The following is a 13,827-nucleotide window of genomic DNA, read 5'->3' as shown; positions in this document are numbered from 1 at the left end:
GTCGCAAACGCATTAACCATTGGCGCACATATATATATATATATAGTGTTCGAAATATAGTGTCATATAATATATTCCTTGAAATGAGTAACATGCTGAACAGAAATGGCCGCCCAATGTTGAGTGGCAGAAGAAACGTAAATTCGACAGTAGAGAATGGTCATTTCGACACCCTGCAACTCTACGTAGCCTCTTCCTGTTATTTGAAATGGGCATCTCGTGAACGGGTGGCAATTCGTAAACAGGCCATCGCGGATTTTTCTACCCTTGGGGACATCGACCTCTGTATGGCCGCGACAATTTTCTGTATTTTACTACTATCGTAGATGCAGAAATAATAGAATGTCGTCGGAGCAGGAACAAGCAATTGTGTTTGTACTGTAAATGAGCAATAAGCGAAACAGGTGTTGCCTTTTATACCAGCAATTAATTGCACGTCACTGAATAAAGCTATAACACGCGAAGGCGACAAAGGACAGCGCAGTTTTGGGCGCGGTTGAAATAATCGTAAAATTTGATTCATAGTTCTCGTTGCTGGATGCGTCTCGGTATTAAATAGCGGCCGACGCCATGTATGTGTGTGATTGGACAATGTCATCGGTTAACAAATGAACCGTCCGCCATGTTTAACAATAGTCGTCGTCTGCTCGCCAAGGTAGACGACCAAGCCTCTGGTGAAAAAAATCAGAGGACGATGTTTCGAGTCCCGCTAACGACATGTGTTACACAGCTTTCGTGAATAAAGAATGGTATTTATTACCTGTTCCCCAAAGCAAGCAGTATCGATTGGGATAACGTGTTTACAAATTGTCATTTTTCTGGTTACTGAATTAGAAACATTAAAGGTCAAAGTTTATATTTTGTTACTTTTCTTTATTTTGGCCTTTTTTGACGTTTGCATAAACATATGCTATTTGTCGAAGATAAATGAACACAAGCAATGAGATGACACTCCACGAAGACACGTGGATTTTTCGATATATATTCATTTCGGCACTAGTCACGCTAGTACTTCGAAACATATTTACATCGACCTCTTCAGACAAATTTATCATTGTTCGTGTTTTGCAGACCCTACGTACAGTCGCTCGATGGTAAGATGCGTACTTCTCGAAGCAATTTTACTTTTATGTAACATACTGTTTCTACGTAGACAATAAAGATTTTTCCGGCTGGAAATGACTAGTATGCTCCAATGTCAAATTAATACATTACAATACAATATGTTTCAGCTTTTACCGTGCCAATTAACCACTAACTGACTAAACCATAGCACAGAATAGGGTATATCTACGCTCAGCTTTGAACCCAGACCACCTCTAAACCAGTACTATTTAACAAGCTCCTCGTATTAGCAGGCAGAATGAACCACACTGCTGTTTTTATCGTGAGTACACTTGATCGTATGGCTGACGTACGATATAGTGGCAAGTGGGTTTTAATCAAGGGTTAAATGATGATCACTTTACAGCCATATTCTTCTTGGGTACCTCTTTTGTTGCAGGATGCCCGCTGGCTTCACTCTGTTTTATGTAAAAATCATTATTTACGTAGCTTCGACGTCTGGTAAGTGTCCATCAATCGACCTCACCAACTGCACATGTTCAACATCACATACGGCTTACCGTGTCAACAAGTTCAGTGCACCACCTGCACCTCGAGTGACACTGCGATGTCAGAAGGTCAATGATGTTAAAGCTCTGACAAAACTATTCAGAGCGCTGCAGGGAAATCAGATTGATGCCGTCCACATATTGGATTCACCGGTACGTTGATCTACTAGCTTCAATCACCTCCACTACCATTTTTCGTTGCCTTATACTAGTAGACCTATTATAGATAGCTAACTGTTGAAGTGAAACCACTCACATTAATATTAACAACACAGCTGACATAGTACCTCTAAGGAATCTAAATATATATATTCTAAACGTATATAATCAAGCTATATAGTTTACATGGTTATCTATTCACTTTCACATAGACATATATTATTCGTTTGTGCTTAATTAAATTATATATTCATACATTTATCCAAATTACAGACACACATTGAGCGATCCTCGTAGCAGCAAATATTATTACGTCTTTATAAGGGACGGCTCACTGAAAGTCTTATTAAGAGTTATATATATATATATATTAATTGGACTTTTTATAGAATTCAGGTACGTTACCGTAATTTTAGTTAAAATAGTCGTTTTCACATGAAGCTTAAAGATATGCTCTTTTCGCATTTCCTGAAAAAAGGGCCAGCACAACGCTCAATGTACGTAAAATTAAATTTGTGGTCATCGACCCGCTTCAGCATATACGGTATGTATGTTTTAGCTACTTTAGTACTTTTACATGTATCTATTAATCATCTTGAATATTTTGCGGGTTCAGTGGATAGCGTCTGAAGATGGCAAAGCTGCTCTTAAGCGTTGACTCGTGATTTGTGGGCTTAACTGATTTGTGCTGCAGTGCTGCTTGCAATGGCCGTCTGTGTTGTTAATTGCTCCAAAACCAACGAAAACGTTGACCATCATTTCTCGTATTGGCAATATCTAGCATTCAGAATAGAATAACTCAATGATATGTTTTCAGTGAATGCACATGATGCAAAACGCGGCAATAAGAGCGAAGCCGCGAAGTAGATCGAGAGGTATTGAAGTAACTAGTCTGCAACACAACAGGGCTGTTTTCTATATAATATTCATATTAGATTATTTCTGCAAAGGCTGGCATTAACGAATCAGGGCGAAACTCTGCAAACTAAAGGCATTATAACTTGGATAATGATATAATATAACTAGCATTAATATTTATCCTGGTTTTTCTTGCGAGCAGAGTGTCCGTCCGCAATTACAGCAAATAATAGGACCTTCTATTGACAAAAGTGAGCAAATAGGCCAATACCTGTTCACAGGAGCGAACTGCTGCTGGATGAAAGAGATTGTTTGCTTTTTTGCTAGTCGAGCAAGTAGTAAAAATTGACGATCCAAACGGGGCAAACTAAACAGGGCATAGTAAAATAAACAGCCACACATGGTATATAGTTGCTGAAACCATTTTGTAAAGGGACCAATAAAAATCGCTTGACAAAATCATCAAGTCTGAACGTAAAATCAAAATAAAGCTCTCAGAAACTTTGGAATCAAAAACTGTGCGAGCGCTATACTTACGAAGTCATGTACCCTTCGAGTTAGAACATAATCCTCTACTTGACTTGGCCATTCGAAACCGATTCGTACCTAGAAATGTTGCATTTACATACACGTTATTTTTCCCGTAATTTCCCGTTTCTCATATATCCTCAAATGGGTGATCATCGGTTAGAACAGGGTATAAGCTTTCTGTTTGACAAAATTTCTCCATGCCATCTATTTGTCTCGAGAGTATCATGGTCATTTTGCATCGATACCTCGCTGCTACTTACCGTACGCTTATAGCTTAATTGACCGTTTATGATAGACGCATCAGTGAACGCAAGGAGTATGCGTCTTACTATTGTTTTAGGCCAAGATAGTTGACCCTGATTACGGCATTTGATTAGCTGTACCTAGCCAACTACTTATTAAGATCCGTTCGCGTTATATCGTGCCTAATTCAAGCACTACTAATTCCTACTAACAATGTCTGTACCCGAAAACGCTGATCGAGCTTCTGAGATAAACCGGTGTTTTCATTATTGATATATTGGAAAAACCCGAACTGAAGGTATTGCACTCGATTTGTTAGCTTCGCTCAGCTGGGTCGCATACATAAATAGGCCTGCAGTGCATAGATCGTTTACAATACATAATCCCGATACGCTGCATACGTGTAACGCGTTTTAGACATTATAATTTGATTTTTTTTTAAACTGTTTCTTCTGTTATTGAAAGCCTTGCATTTCTCGTTGAGCAGTATTTACATAATATGCAACAACAATGTGACTTTATATAATATTCAAAATCACAACGTCTTCTAGACCGTCGTTCAGGTAGTATATATCTTCGCTAGTGTTTTCCATATAATTGGTCGTATAATACAAACTGAGAAAAGCGTCTTGTTCTGCTGGATAGCTTCATAATTCCGTATTATTTATGGTTTCATTTTAGAAAATTTAAGTAGTTCAATTTTGTTTTGTCAGCGTCAAGAAATTACTTGAGCGTTTATCACTTCTACAACGTCGAGATACAACTAACTAGTGGCCCCCATGAATTGTGTAAGGTTTCCATTCAAATCCCGACTAAGGGGTCACTAACCGGCAATTAGTTTGCCAAGCGAAAGTCCCGATCTGCTGCTCACGATTATGAGACTGGACGGGACTAGTCACCGTTTTGTGGAAATCGCTAATATTGCGGAAATGGCGTTACAATTTCCATTGTTTTTTGCATACTCAATCAAGCTCGAGTTATTTATGTCCATTTCACCGTCACAGCTGCTCTCGTAGATTATAATTATCCCACTTCAATAAGTCATTTCTATATGTACTTCGCACAGAATAGCAATTAGTAAACATGTGTTTGAACATTGGCAACTTGTATAAGGCCTAAAAACGGACACCAAATCGTACACACATCTAACAGTAGTCTAAATACTCTTGACAACAATTTAATACGACTATTATGATTGTGGTACTTGTTTATAAGTACCACAATCGTCATACCCTCTTTGCCCGTCTTCCTCAGGTCTTCTAATCTTCGAGGATCAACGAAACTCTAATTTTAATTTCGTTTGGCTGACTGGCTATTCGACGAAAGGCGAATGCGCTCTTCCGAAAAATATCCTTTGGTACATGAAGAAATTGAATTTAAAAAAGTCCAATCCATATCATTATTGTTAATTTTTCTATTAGCGTTCTGTCGGTAGTTGCTCTACGTTTCAAATTTTAGGCTCGGCATCACCGCTAGGCATTTCATCACACAGCACGAAACGAACAGCGTTTATTAAATAAAAATAAATAATTAGCAGACAAATACCTCACCTTTTGCGAGTAGTCTTTTGTATGCTTCGAACTTTACGTCCGGTGTCGACGTTAGACATTCCATCACCGGTGGATAATGACACAATTTGAACTAGCCCGCGTCTAATTTTGAGATTACGAAACGAACACTGTTCTAATTGCACGAGCATAATCTCATTATTGTTTCTTTTTTTGCTCCTACGATTGCACCTGAAGTTCTTTATGTCTTGACCGCATATCCCGCCCTAGGGCGTCTGACGTTTACTGTGCAACACATAAAGCGGAACATATTCACAGATGTCGCTACGGGTTTTTGCTTTTGCAACGTTATAATCTCCTATAGGCTGAAGGTCGCGATGCGAAATAAACTAAAGATGACCTCTTATAAGCTAACGAAACATTTCGAAGGACCCTATGTTGAGCTGCACGACTTTTGTTCGCCGATCTTGAAAATTTTGAAACGCTTCTCAAACATAATTATACTAGGCGATGGAGACTGGTTACGTGTATCTAGCGAACCTTATTTTACCCTGTTAGAAATCTGAAGAAAGGTTGAAAAATCTTAAAAAATCACCCGAAGTTCATTCAAATATTTCTAGCGCGCGGAGTTTTGCATTTCAGAGGTAACAATTTCTTTACGGACTCTTAGATGCTAACAAAGATGTCTAATGCCAAATAGAGCAATATTCATTTTGGTTTTCAATTTGACAGCTTGATGCCTAGTAGTAGTAGTAGTAGATCAAGATACTTGGCGGGCTAGATTGTGCTGATCTTAATTAGTCCCGCGTGCTTTTGAAAGGTACACACGCCTTGCTCGGCGGCGTCTCTGGAACCGGATAAGCTGTACATTACATTATCCTGACGTGATTCTTTGAAAGCGACAGAGCTTCTCATAGTGATAAGACGAAGACTCCCAGCGCTACGTTTTCTATTTACTGAAGTTTTTTCGTTATTCCTAGTATTACCTGTAGATCGATACCTGTGTATATTTTGTAATCGACAATTATAGGAATAGGCGTCAGCGCTTTTTCAACAGACAACAAAGGTTGTCGTGATAGGGCGCTGCTATTGCCATAGCTGCTGACATTACGGTTACTAATTTACTTCTTCTTTTTCTATTTTGTAACAATCAGCTGTATGGCTAATTCGAGCCTTGTGGCCTCTGCTTTTAATCTTAAGAGTAAAAACCATCCCGCTTTTAATCGTAGTAGATTTAATATTCTATTGTTGTTGCGGCAGTAACGTTGGACGTTGCCATTGCATCTAGTTAGCATTGTAATGAACTGCTGATACGACGACAACATGGAATGAGCGCATATTACAATATGACATCAGCTCGAACCTGCTTAATATATTTTTTTAGCTTAAAATTCTATCTGTTTAATGATATTTCAATGACAACTTATGTAAACTTACTTCTCTTACCATATCTCGTATGTTCTAAATAATTAAAGTCAAATTTAAGCGAAATATTGAGTATTTAATTATACGTACGTAGATGACAAAAGTGTTTGGCTACTGCTTTAAGTAAACATTTCATTATAAGGTGTATATTATATCTAAATAGTCCAAGTATTTCAGCAATTTATACAACAGCATCACCGGCCCCATATGACCTTTTCAAAAGAGTTGAATGAAGCAAATGTTACCCTTTACGAAGACCTTGTCCCATAATCGCTATATTATATGGACATAATTTTATCCTAGTATCCTAACCATTGTTCTATGTACGATTCAGATCGACAATATATAAAAGCTGAACCACAATGATGTACTACAACTACAGTGTAATATAGACTAGCTCGCGAAATATCTGACCATCTAGTCGCATATCTTTGCATAAAACAGTGTAAAGTACGTTTATATTGAACGATTTGTGCTTTTCTTTTGCTACACTTAACTCGAACAATTACAGGTTTCTGAGATGGTCAGATCCAAACTTGTAATCCCTGTAGCCGAAAAAACTCAAATATTCTTAATTAGTCGAACAAAAACAGCTGTGCAATATGTCATTAGATGGTGGTCTACAAAATGTAGGGCTGCTTTTAAGCCATATATTTCGGCCCGGACCTGCTACACGGACCGCGTCCTGCCGCAGATCAGTGACACCTTAACGATGTGTTGCCCAAAAGCAAAGTATACGGCTATTAATATATATATATATAATATGCTGTATTGTATAAACGTAACGTCGTGTGTGAATATTGTATTTCGAACTTTATTTTTCTGATGCTCAGTAGGTTAGGGAGTAACTTAGGTTGCCTTCTATGCGTGTGCTTACAACTTGTATCTATAGTCTAGCCTCTTTCCTCTGTTATATAACGATAATTTTTCGAATGACTTATAGCTTTAGGCCACTTCTCGAAAAAAATTATCGTTGAAAATCGGGTCGTTACGTCGCATGTGTGGGCCACCGGTGGTGTAGATGCCTAGCCTCCCGCGCGACATATTGCTCAACAATATGCTTCTATACGTCTACGACAATGTTTCAATAAAGATATATAAATTATTATTTAAATAAATTTCTGAACTACATATCTATCGCACATCATGCGTCGTGAGTATAAATTTTTTCAAGCTAAAGTAATCAACTGCGCATAGATAGAATAACTAGTGGCGGATATATCGATAAGTATTTTTTGAAATCATATGGTTGCTTTTTCCAATCCTACTGTGTCTATATACATATTACAGGTAATACTATCCCAATTTCTCTAGAAATTTGCTAAGCAAACATCTCTATCAAACGTGTTACCTGTCTGACCAACAATCATAGCTAGGTGCGAATGGGTTCCTTACATAGTAAACGAAACCAGCGAGAGACAATAGGTCAGCCAGCGGTCAAGTCGATAAGAAAGTGCAATATTTTCAAGCAGCGTTTGGCTGGCATTATCTTTTTTCTGTTGCACATCCATCGTCCATGCGCTCGTCTGTCGATTTGCCATTTCCTGGTTTCCATCAGCTCATCGTAGCTATTTTTTAGCAGGACGTGGCATAGTCGCTTGGCTACTTTGTGATGAGCAGGCAGCACCATCGCTGGCACCTATCGTATCTTGTTGTTGTTGCTGCTGCTGCTGCTGCTGCTATTGTTGTTCCTATTGCTACCGTCTTATCTAGTCATTTCTCCCCGGCTCGCGTCAGACAGAATATTCCGGCCATTGCCGACAAATTCCAATGCGATATGTTCCCGTTACGTCGACCCCTTTTGCCGTTGTGCACTCAAGAAGTAGCTGCCATCGCTGCTATTGTAGTCGATTAGATGCAGTTTCATGTTCCCAGCAGATTTCGGTCATGTGTATAGAGCGTCAATAGACGTTTGGATCAGGCCAGCGTGTTTGCCCAAATCCTATCTTTACCCCATCTCATTGCATTCGACTGCCTTGTGTCGCCCCAGCCACGCGTCTCTCATGTGATATCTTCAGTAGGTGGTGAAAGCGACAGTGGCAACAGCAGGATCTGTCTGCAGTAGGTGATGGAACTACTACTGCTGCTATTGATATTTCCTCGGTCCACAGCCACTGCCGCTCCCCAGTCGAAGTATAGCTGCAAAGCGCTGCTTTCCAACAAAACCATTTCTTCCTTGGCCAGCAGACTAACGACGACGTAAGTCGGGGGTTGTTATATAGAAGCGAAGACTACATGGTCAGCTGTCGCTCTATCACCGTTAGCGGACGATGACGGCAATATCGTCTGCTGCTGCTGCTGTTGTTGTTGTTGTTGCTACTGCTGCTGCTGTTGCTGCCGCCGCTGCTGCCTCTGTTGGAGCCGCTGTTTACGTGGGAGGCAAGCATATCGTTATGTAGGCGCATATCAGCCAGCCAGACACACACACACACAAAACACTATGCACAGACCTTGTAACGAAAGCTTGACCATGATAGACAAACAAAGGTAGCCGAATGACCACTGTGGCCAGCATCTGGCCAAGCAAATCTACCCTAGCCAGTTATGTTGCCAGTAGTCCTATTTCGACCTTCAGACAGATCGTGGCACTGATCAACCATCACTGCAGGAGTTTTGTTCACTTTTCATGATTACCCCTGATCTGATTATAGCGAGACTAGTCAGTAGTCGTCATCCGGTGAAAAGGACGACGCGATAAGCTAACTATATTACTACGCTCGTCTCGCGGCCGGCGGCGACAGCACCAATTGTCGTGCTGGTAGCAGGGCCGCTTTGGTGCTTATGGTGCAGTTAGGGGGGCAAATTGCCGGACAATGATGCTTTTTGTGATAGGCGTCTAAAAGGATTCCTGTTCTCTCTAACAGACATGCAAGTCGCTTGTATGTAAGCGTCAATTGAACGCTTTTAACAGAGAAGAAGTAAGGCGACAGAAGAAATATTCGTCCGACGACACTCAGGCAACTGAAGACAGCTCAAGTAAGACCCTCCATTGAATGAATCGCGATAGAAATCGTCATACGGGGAGAGTATGTAGAAGACCGTGTGGCTGGCGAATGTGCAGATACACAAACTATTAACGATTTGTTAACAGCCACCGAACAGTCAGCCGATACAGGCATTAACCCTGGCTCATATCGTTGTGCACACAAAGAAATCACTGATGCGGAGGTCTGATGCTTGGGAAGAACTACTGTTCTATAGTATACTGACGTTTTGTCACTCTGCTTAACAGTAAATCGAGAAGAAGGCAGTAGATTTACGGCGGTGGAGAAGTGACCTGATGACTCGTTCTTTCCTAATTCATTCTTCTAAATAGATGAATACAGAGTAAGACTACTCGATGGAGACAACAATGTGTTTTAATAGAAACACTTTGCAAATAGACAAATATATGCAAATAATATATGTGTTATGCGCATATACGTGTCTGCTTGCTTCTTTCCTCGACGTGAATTTACCTTGGCTCAGCAAGCAAGCTATGGCTTCCCCACGGTGCTTTTTTACTATCCAGATACGGCTGAACATATGATAGAGTTGGTCGATTTGCCATCGTCATCTTAGCCGGCTTCGGATCCAGAACGACTTGTGTTGTTGTCGCAGACTTTAAAAAGCCAGCTCGTTCACTGCTTCGGTGCAGAAGCAGCTCCGATCACCAAGGGAATACCCCACCACGAGTGGGCTGAATAAGCACTGCTCCGATATGAAGCAGCAGGTTAAAAGCGTTTTATGGAAATCGTCTCCAGCTAAAGGCTAAGCCAATATATACTGGTTTGTTTCCCGTTATCGATGTTGGAAAAGGAAAAATACGGTCATATTTTTGCGGTTGAATCGTACATACGCGAAGACATCTGTTTGGGACGATCAGGTAACGAGCTACATAAGGAAATATTGTTGTAAATAGAGTATTACTTTTGGACAGCTCCGAATATAATGTGTATAGAAGAAGTCGAAAAGTGCTCGTTAAATATTTGACTGGCGATCGATAGAGGCAGGGACTTTGAAAAGCCAGCAGACAGAAAAGCACGTTCTTGACCCTTTAGCCAACGACTGCATCTGCCAATGTTCGTTCAACCTGGTTCGAAGAATAGCATATTTAACTTTATAGATAGATGCTTTGCAAATTTTCAATAGAGGTCATCGTTGTGTGTAAGCACACACGTCGTGACTTACGCGGTTAAGGCATATAGGTAAGGACGGGGGAAGGCCAGTTTTGAAGACGGTTACCGACATAAACGTCTCGACAGAGACTACCAGCTGTTAGCTGTATCCACTTTGGATGCCAATTTGGTGATTATTTGATTTCAATTTATACCCAAAAAGTCGTGGGAACGTTCTGGGCTAACCATAAACTATTACATCAACTCGACAGCGAAAAATTCATAGATCATTTACTTACTCATTGAATGCGTTAGCATATCTAAGGGAAACGCTACAATCATTTTAGGCGTCTGCTTTATGATTGCAAATATGGATGAGTAAAATAGTATCCGCATCATTGTCAGTAGGGCTGCTCTTTTCATTGCGGAATGTGTTTAAGGTTCTACCGTTAGTACAACCACTAAAGGGTCGATTGTCCATCGGCGTTCCCTCTCTTTGTACGCTGCTCGTGAAATTTCACGGATGTAGGATCTGTGTAGAGGTGATCTAACCCTGTGAAAAAATAAGATAATACCTTTTTTCAATAAAAGCACAGGGTTTGTACATAGGGCTAAGCCGAAACAAGACGATCCATTTACAAACTCAATTTTAGACGAGTACATCATTTTGCTTAAATAATTATTACATGTGTAAGAAAAACCTAAAAATCTGAAACGTTGGGTACAAGTAAAATGATCGATGAAAAGTATTTATCGAGAATTCTTTATTCGACTGAGTCAATGATTTCGATCAGTGACGTGCCGTAATTGAGTTAAACCAGGATATCATGGGGGCTAAGCCGAGAAGATTCGCATACACTGCCTTCAAATGTACAATCTCTTTAAAACAAAAGTCACTGTTGTAAATACAATCTTTTGTGCTAAATGCAAATTCCAGTTGTCTATTCAGGTTAAGATTTTAGTCACTGAAATCTGCGCTTTGGGTAGGCTCAACCATTTTTTTTCTTGATTCTTTCAGATCGGTCCATCGATTCCTGCTAATTTGTTTAGTGGACTTCCGTTGTCCGAAGTCACTCTTTCCGGGGTGGATATATCCGCCCTCAGTTCTCCAGATTCCACGCCTTTTCTTGGGTTAGAGCAAACTCTTATATCATTGGCTTTGCGGCGTTGCAACATGGTAAGTTTCTGCGTCAGCAGGAACTGTACTTGACTTCAATAAAGATATACATATATACCTTTCAAGACTTTAAAATGTCTTTTAATTAATTAGATTTAAATTAATTAAAAGAAAATTCAGAGCTCATAAGCATTTCCTGTTGTCGCCATACTAACCTGTACATCTTATTCATGACATGTTCGACCCATTGTAACGCAAACGATCTAGGTACTGACCTATGAACAACTGAAGCTCTGCACAATCGGAGAAGGCGATATTGAATATAACCCTAATGATAGTCTCTCACATGTACACGCAGGCTATAAGCATTATCCACTCGGAGTCTAAATAGGCATAGCATTACTAGAAACTATAGAGGAAGACGTTCATATTAGGTCGAGTGCTGAAAATATCTGAAAGTTAATTATCATATTAATGAAACAAACACATAAATGTATGTATCAATCTGGTTTTCTTTCTGTTCCTGGAAGCGTGCCGATATGACCCTGGAGAAGTTAACCGCCCTTGATCATATTGAACAAATCGATTTGAGCTACAACATACTTCGTTTTTTGCGGCGACGGTGGTTTTCGGTTCCTCCGTCCAGTCTCAGGTCTCTTATTTTAAAAGGAAATCGCATCGAAGCTATCGAAAGTCTTGCCCTTCATAACGTGTACGAGTTAGTCTTCCTTGATCTTTCTGAGAATAGAATCTGCTCTTTACAACGTACTATGTTCCCCGATAAACTGGAGATCCTACATCTGGAGTAAGTTACCGATGGTGAATCTTTTACTGTTAATTTAAAATAGAGCAGTTAAGATTAACCCAACGATTTGTAATGAGCCAACTAGAGTGATTGATAGCTTCGTCTCTCCATACATTACCTACCAAAAGTAGTAATTATTTGAGCAAATACACACACTGATTTTTTAATATCGCTTTAATTAGTGATTATTTTTCAATAAAACGTAATGCGAATAAATGAGCTTACTTGCTTGAACTTTATAGATATAATCATTTTCGGCGCATCGTTTTCAGCTTGTTTGTAAAATCCCGCCGTGAACCGCGTAATTTTCAACAAACATTCACATTATCTTCATCGATAATTACAGAAACAATCGCTTGACTGATCTTGAGGACGATTTATTTGCATCAATGCTAAGGCTACGTCGTCTGTATTTAGCCAACAACCGAATCCACACGCTCAAGCACTCTACGTTTAGTCCCGTATGGTTCAAGATACAACCTTCGCTTGAGGAAGTAGACGTTAGAGGTGCGCAAAGAGCATTCCTTAGAAACTAAACATACATGGTGCCTTATTTTTTCCTAGGTCCACTTCTATAGACATACAGACGTTGTCTTCGTAGATACCTATCATTTGAATATACAGAACATGAAGACCGTCAATACAGCCGACTGCAAGGGTATGTGTTGGAATGGTACAATATGACATACGTATTAGACGTATAGAGCTGAAGCGGAATGTATTGCCATAGAAGTTGTTGCAAGAGCTGCTCATTTAAGCTATGCGATAGCAATAAAAGATATTATTATTATTATTATTAAGATATATTTAAAAGGTATTACTGATCGTATGCTAATCGGAATTATTGCTTAATTGTTCAGGTAACCCAGTCATATGCGATTGTTTGATGTCGTGGCTGTCGGAGACTATTGTCTTGTGGCGTAACTCGCGTACCCTTCTTGGTTACTGTTCGGCTCCTAGCGCCTTCGTAGGGGATCAGCTTCGCGGGCTCGACTGCTTCAAACTTCGCTGTTTCAATGCAAATTGCACTCAACTTGTCCCAAACCGTTCTGAAGATAGCAGCAACTACGATCCGCGGACGGTTAACTAGTCTTCCCTTTCAAAAGAACTTTTCATGGCCTTTTATAAATGGAAAATAAATTGGTATTATTACATACCATAATACAGAAAACATTTTACGCTCAAGCCATGCCGTAAAGTTAAATATAAACTTTACGGTATGGCTTGAGCGTAAAATTGTTATAATAAATATTATAAAAAATATATTTTATTATTGAAATCCGAAACATAAATATCATCTGTCTGAAGAACAATAGTCTAATAAATGCTTCTATTATAGATTATATACATATTAGTCTAATAATTATCTATAAACAAACAACCACAATGTTTGGGTGAAAAATTTAGCAAGTATTGAGTGTTAAAGATCCGTAGGTATGATAAGAAAATCCTTAGAACAGTCGGTAAACCT

General features: G+C 39.6%; 1 protein-coding gene and 1 long non-coding RNA gene across 5 annotated transcripts in view; one reads left to right on the top strand and one right to left on the bottom strand.

The window, feature by feature from the left end:
- Positions 1 to 13,703, top strand: part of LOC111273895 (toll-like receptor 9) — a 14,178-nt gene extending 475 nt beyond the window's left edge. Inside the window, exons 1-7 of one of the 4 annotated variants that reach the window (XM_022855919.2) lie at positions 732 to 749; positions 1,072 to 1,094; positions 1,505 to 1,766; positions 11,453 to 11,611; positions 12,082 to 12,356; positions 12,703 to 12,863; positions 13,217 to 13,703. In XM_022855919.2, the coding sequence (XP_022711654.1) occupies positions 747 to 749; positions 1,072 to 1,094; positions 1,505 to 1,766; positions 11,453 to 11,611; positions 12,082 to 12,356; positions 12,703 to 12,863; positions 13,217 to 13,446 (1,113 nt within the window). In that variant the 5' untranslated portion in view covers positions 732 to 746 and the 3' untranslated portion in view covers positions 13,447 to 13,703. Of the gene's footprint in view, positions 1 to 33; positions 1,095 to 1,504; positions 1,767 to 11,452; positions 11,612 to 12,081; positions 12,357 to 12,702; positions 12,864 to 13,216 lie in introns of those variants that run through there. The other 3 variants (XM_022855918.1, XM_022855917.2, XM_022855920.2) reach the window with 3 other exon arrangements.
- Positions 1,586 to 8,283, bottom strand: LOC111273897 (uncharacterized). Its single transcript, XR_002688098.2, has 4 exons — positions 4,955 to 8,283; positions 3,168 to 3,236; positions 2,178 to 2,240; positions 1,586 to 1,667 (listed from the first exon to the last, which is right to left on the bottom strand). It is a non-coding gene; the product is annotated as an uncharacterized LOC111273897 (long non-coding RNA).
- Positions 13,704 to 13,827: the final 124 nt, after the last annotated feature.

Source organism: Varroa jacobsoni, unplaced genomic scaffold (assembly GCF_002532875.2).
Source record: "Varroa jacobsoni isolate VJ856 unplaced genomic scaffold, vjacob_1.0 scaffold_234, whole genome shotgun sequence".
NCBI classification, from domain to species: Eukaryota; Metazoa; Arthropoda; class Arachnida; order Mesostigmata; family Varroidae; genus Varroa; species Varroa jacobsoni.
Note: the sequence above shows the minus strand (reverse complement) of the source record. Positions and strands in the feature narration are given on the sequence as shown.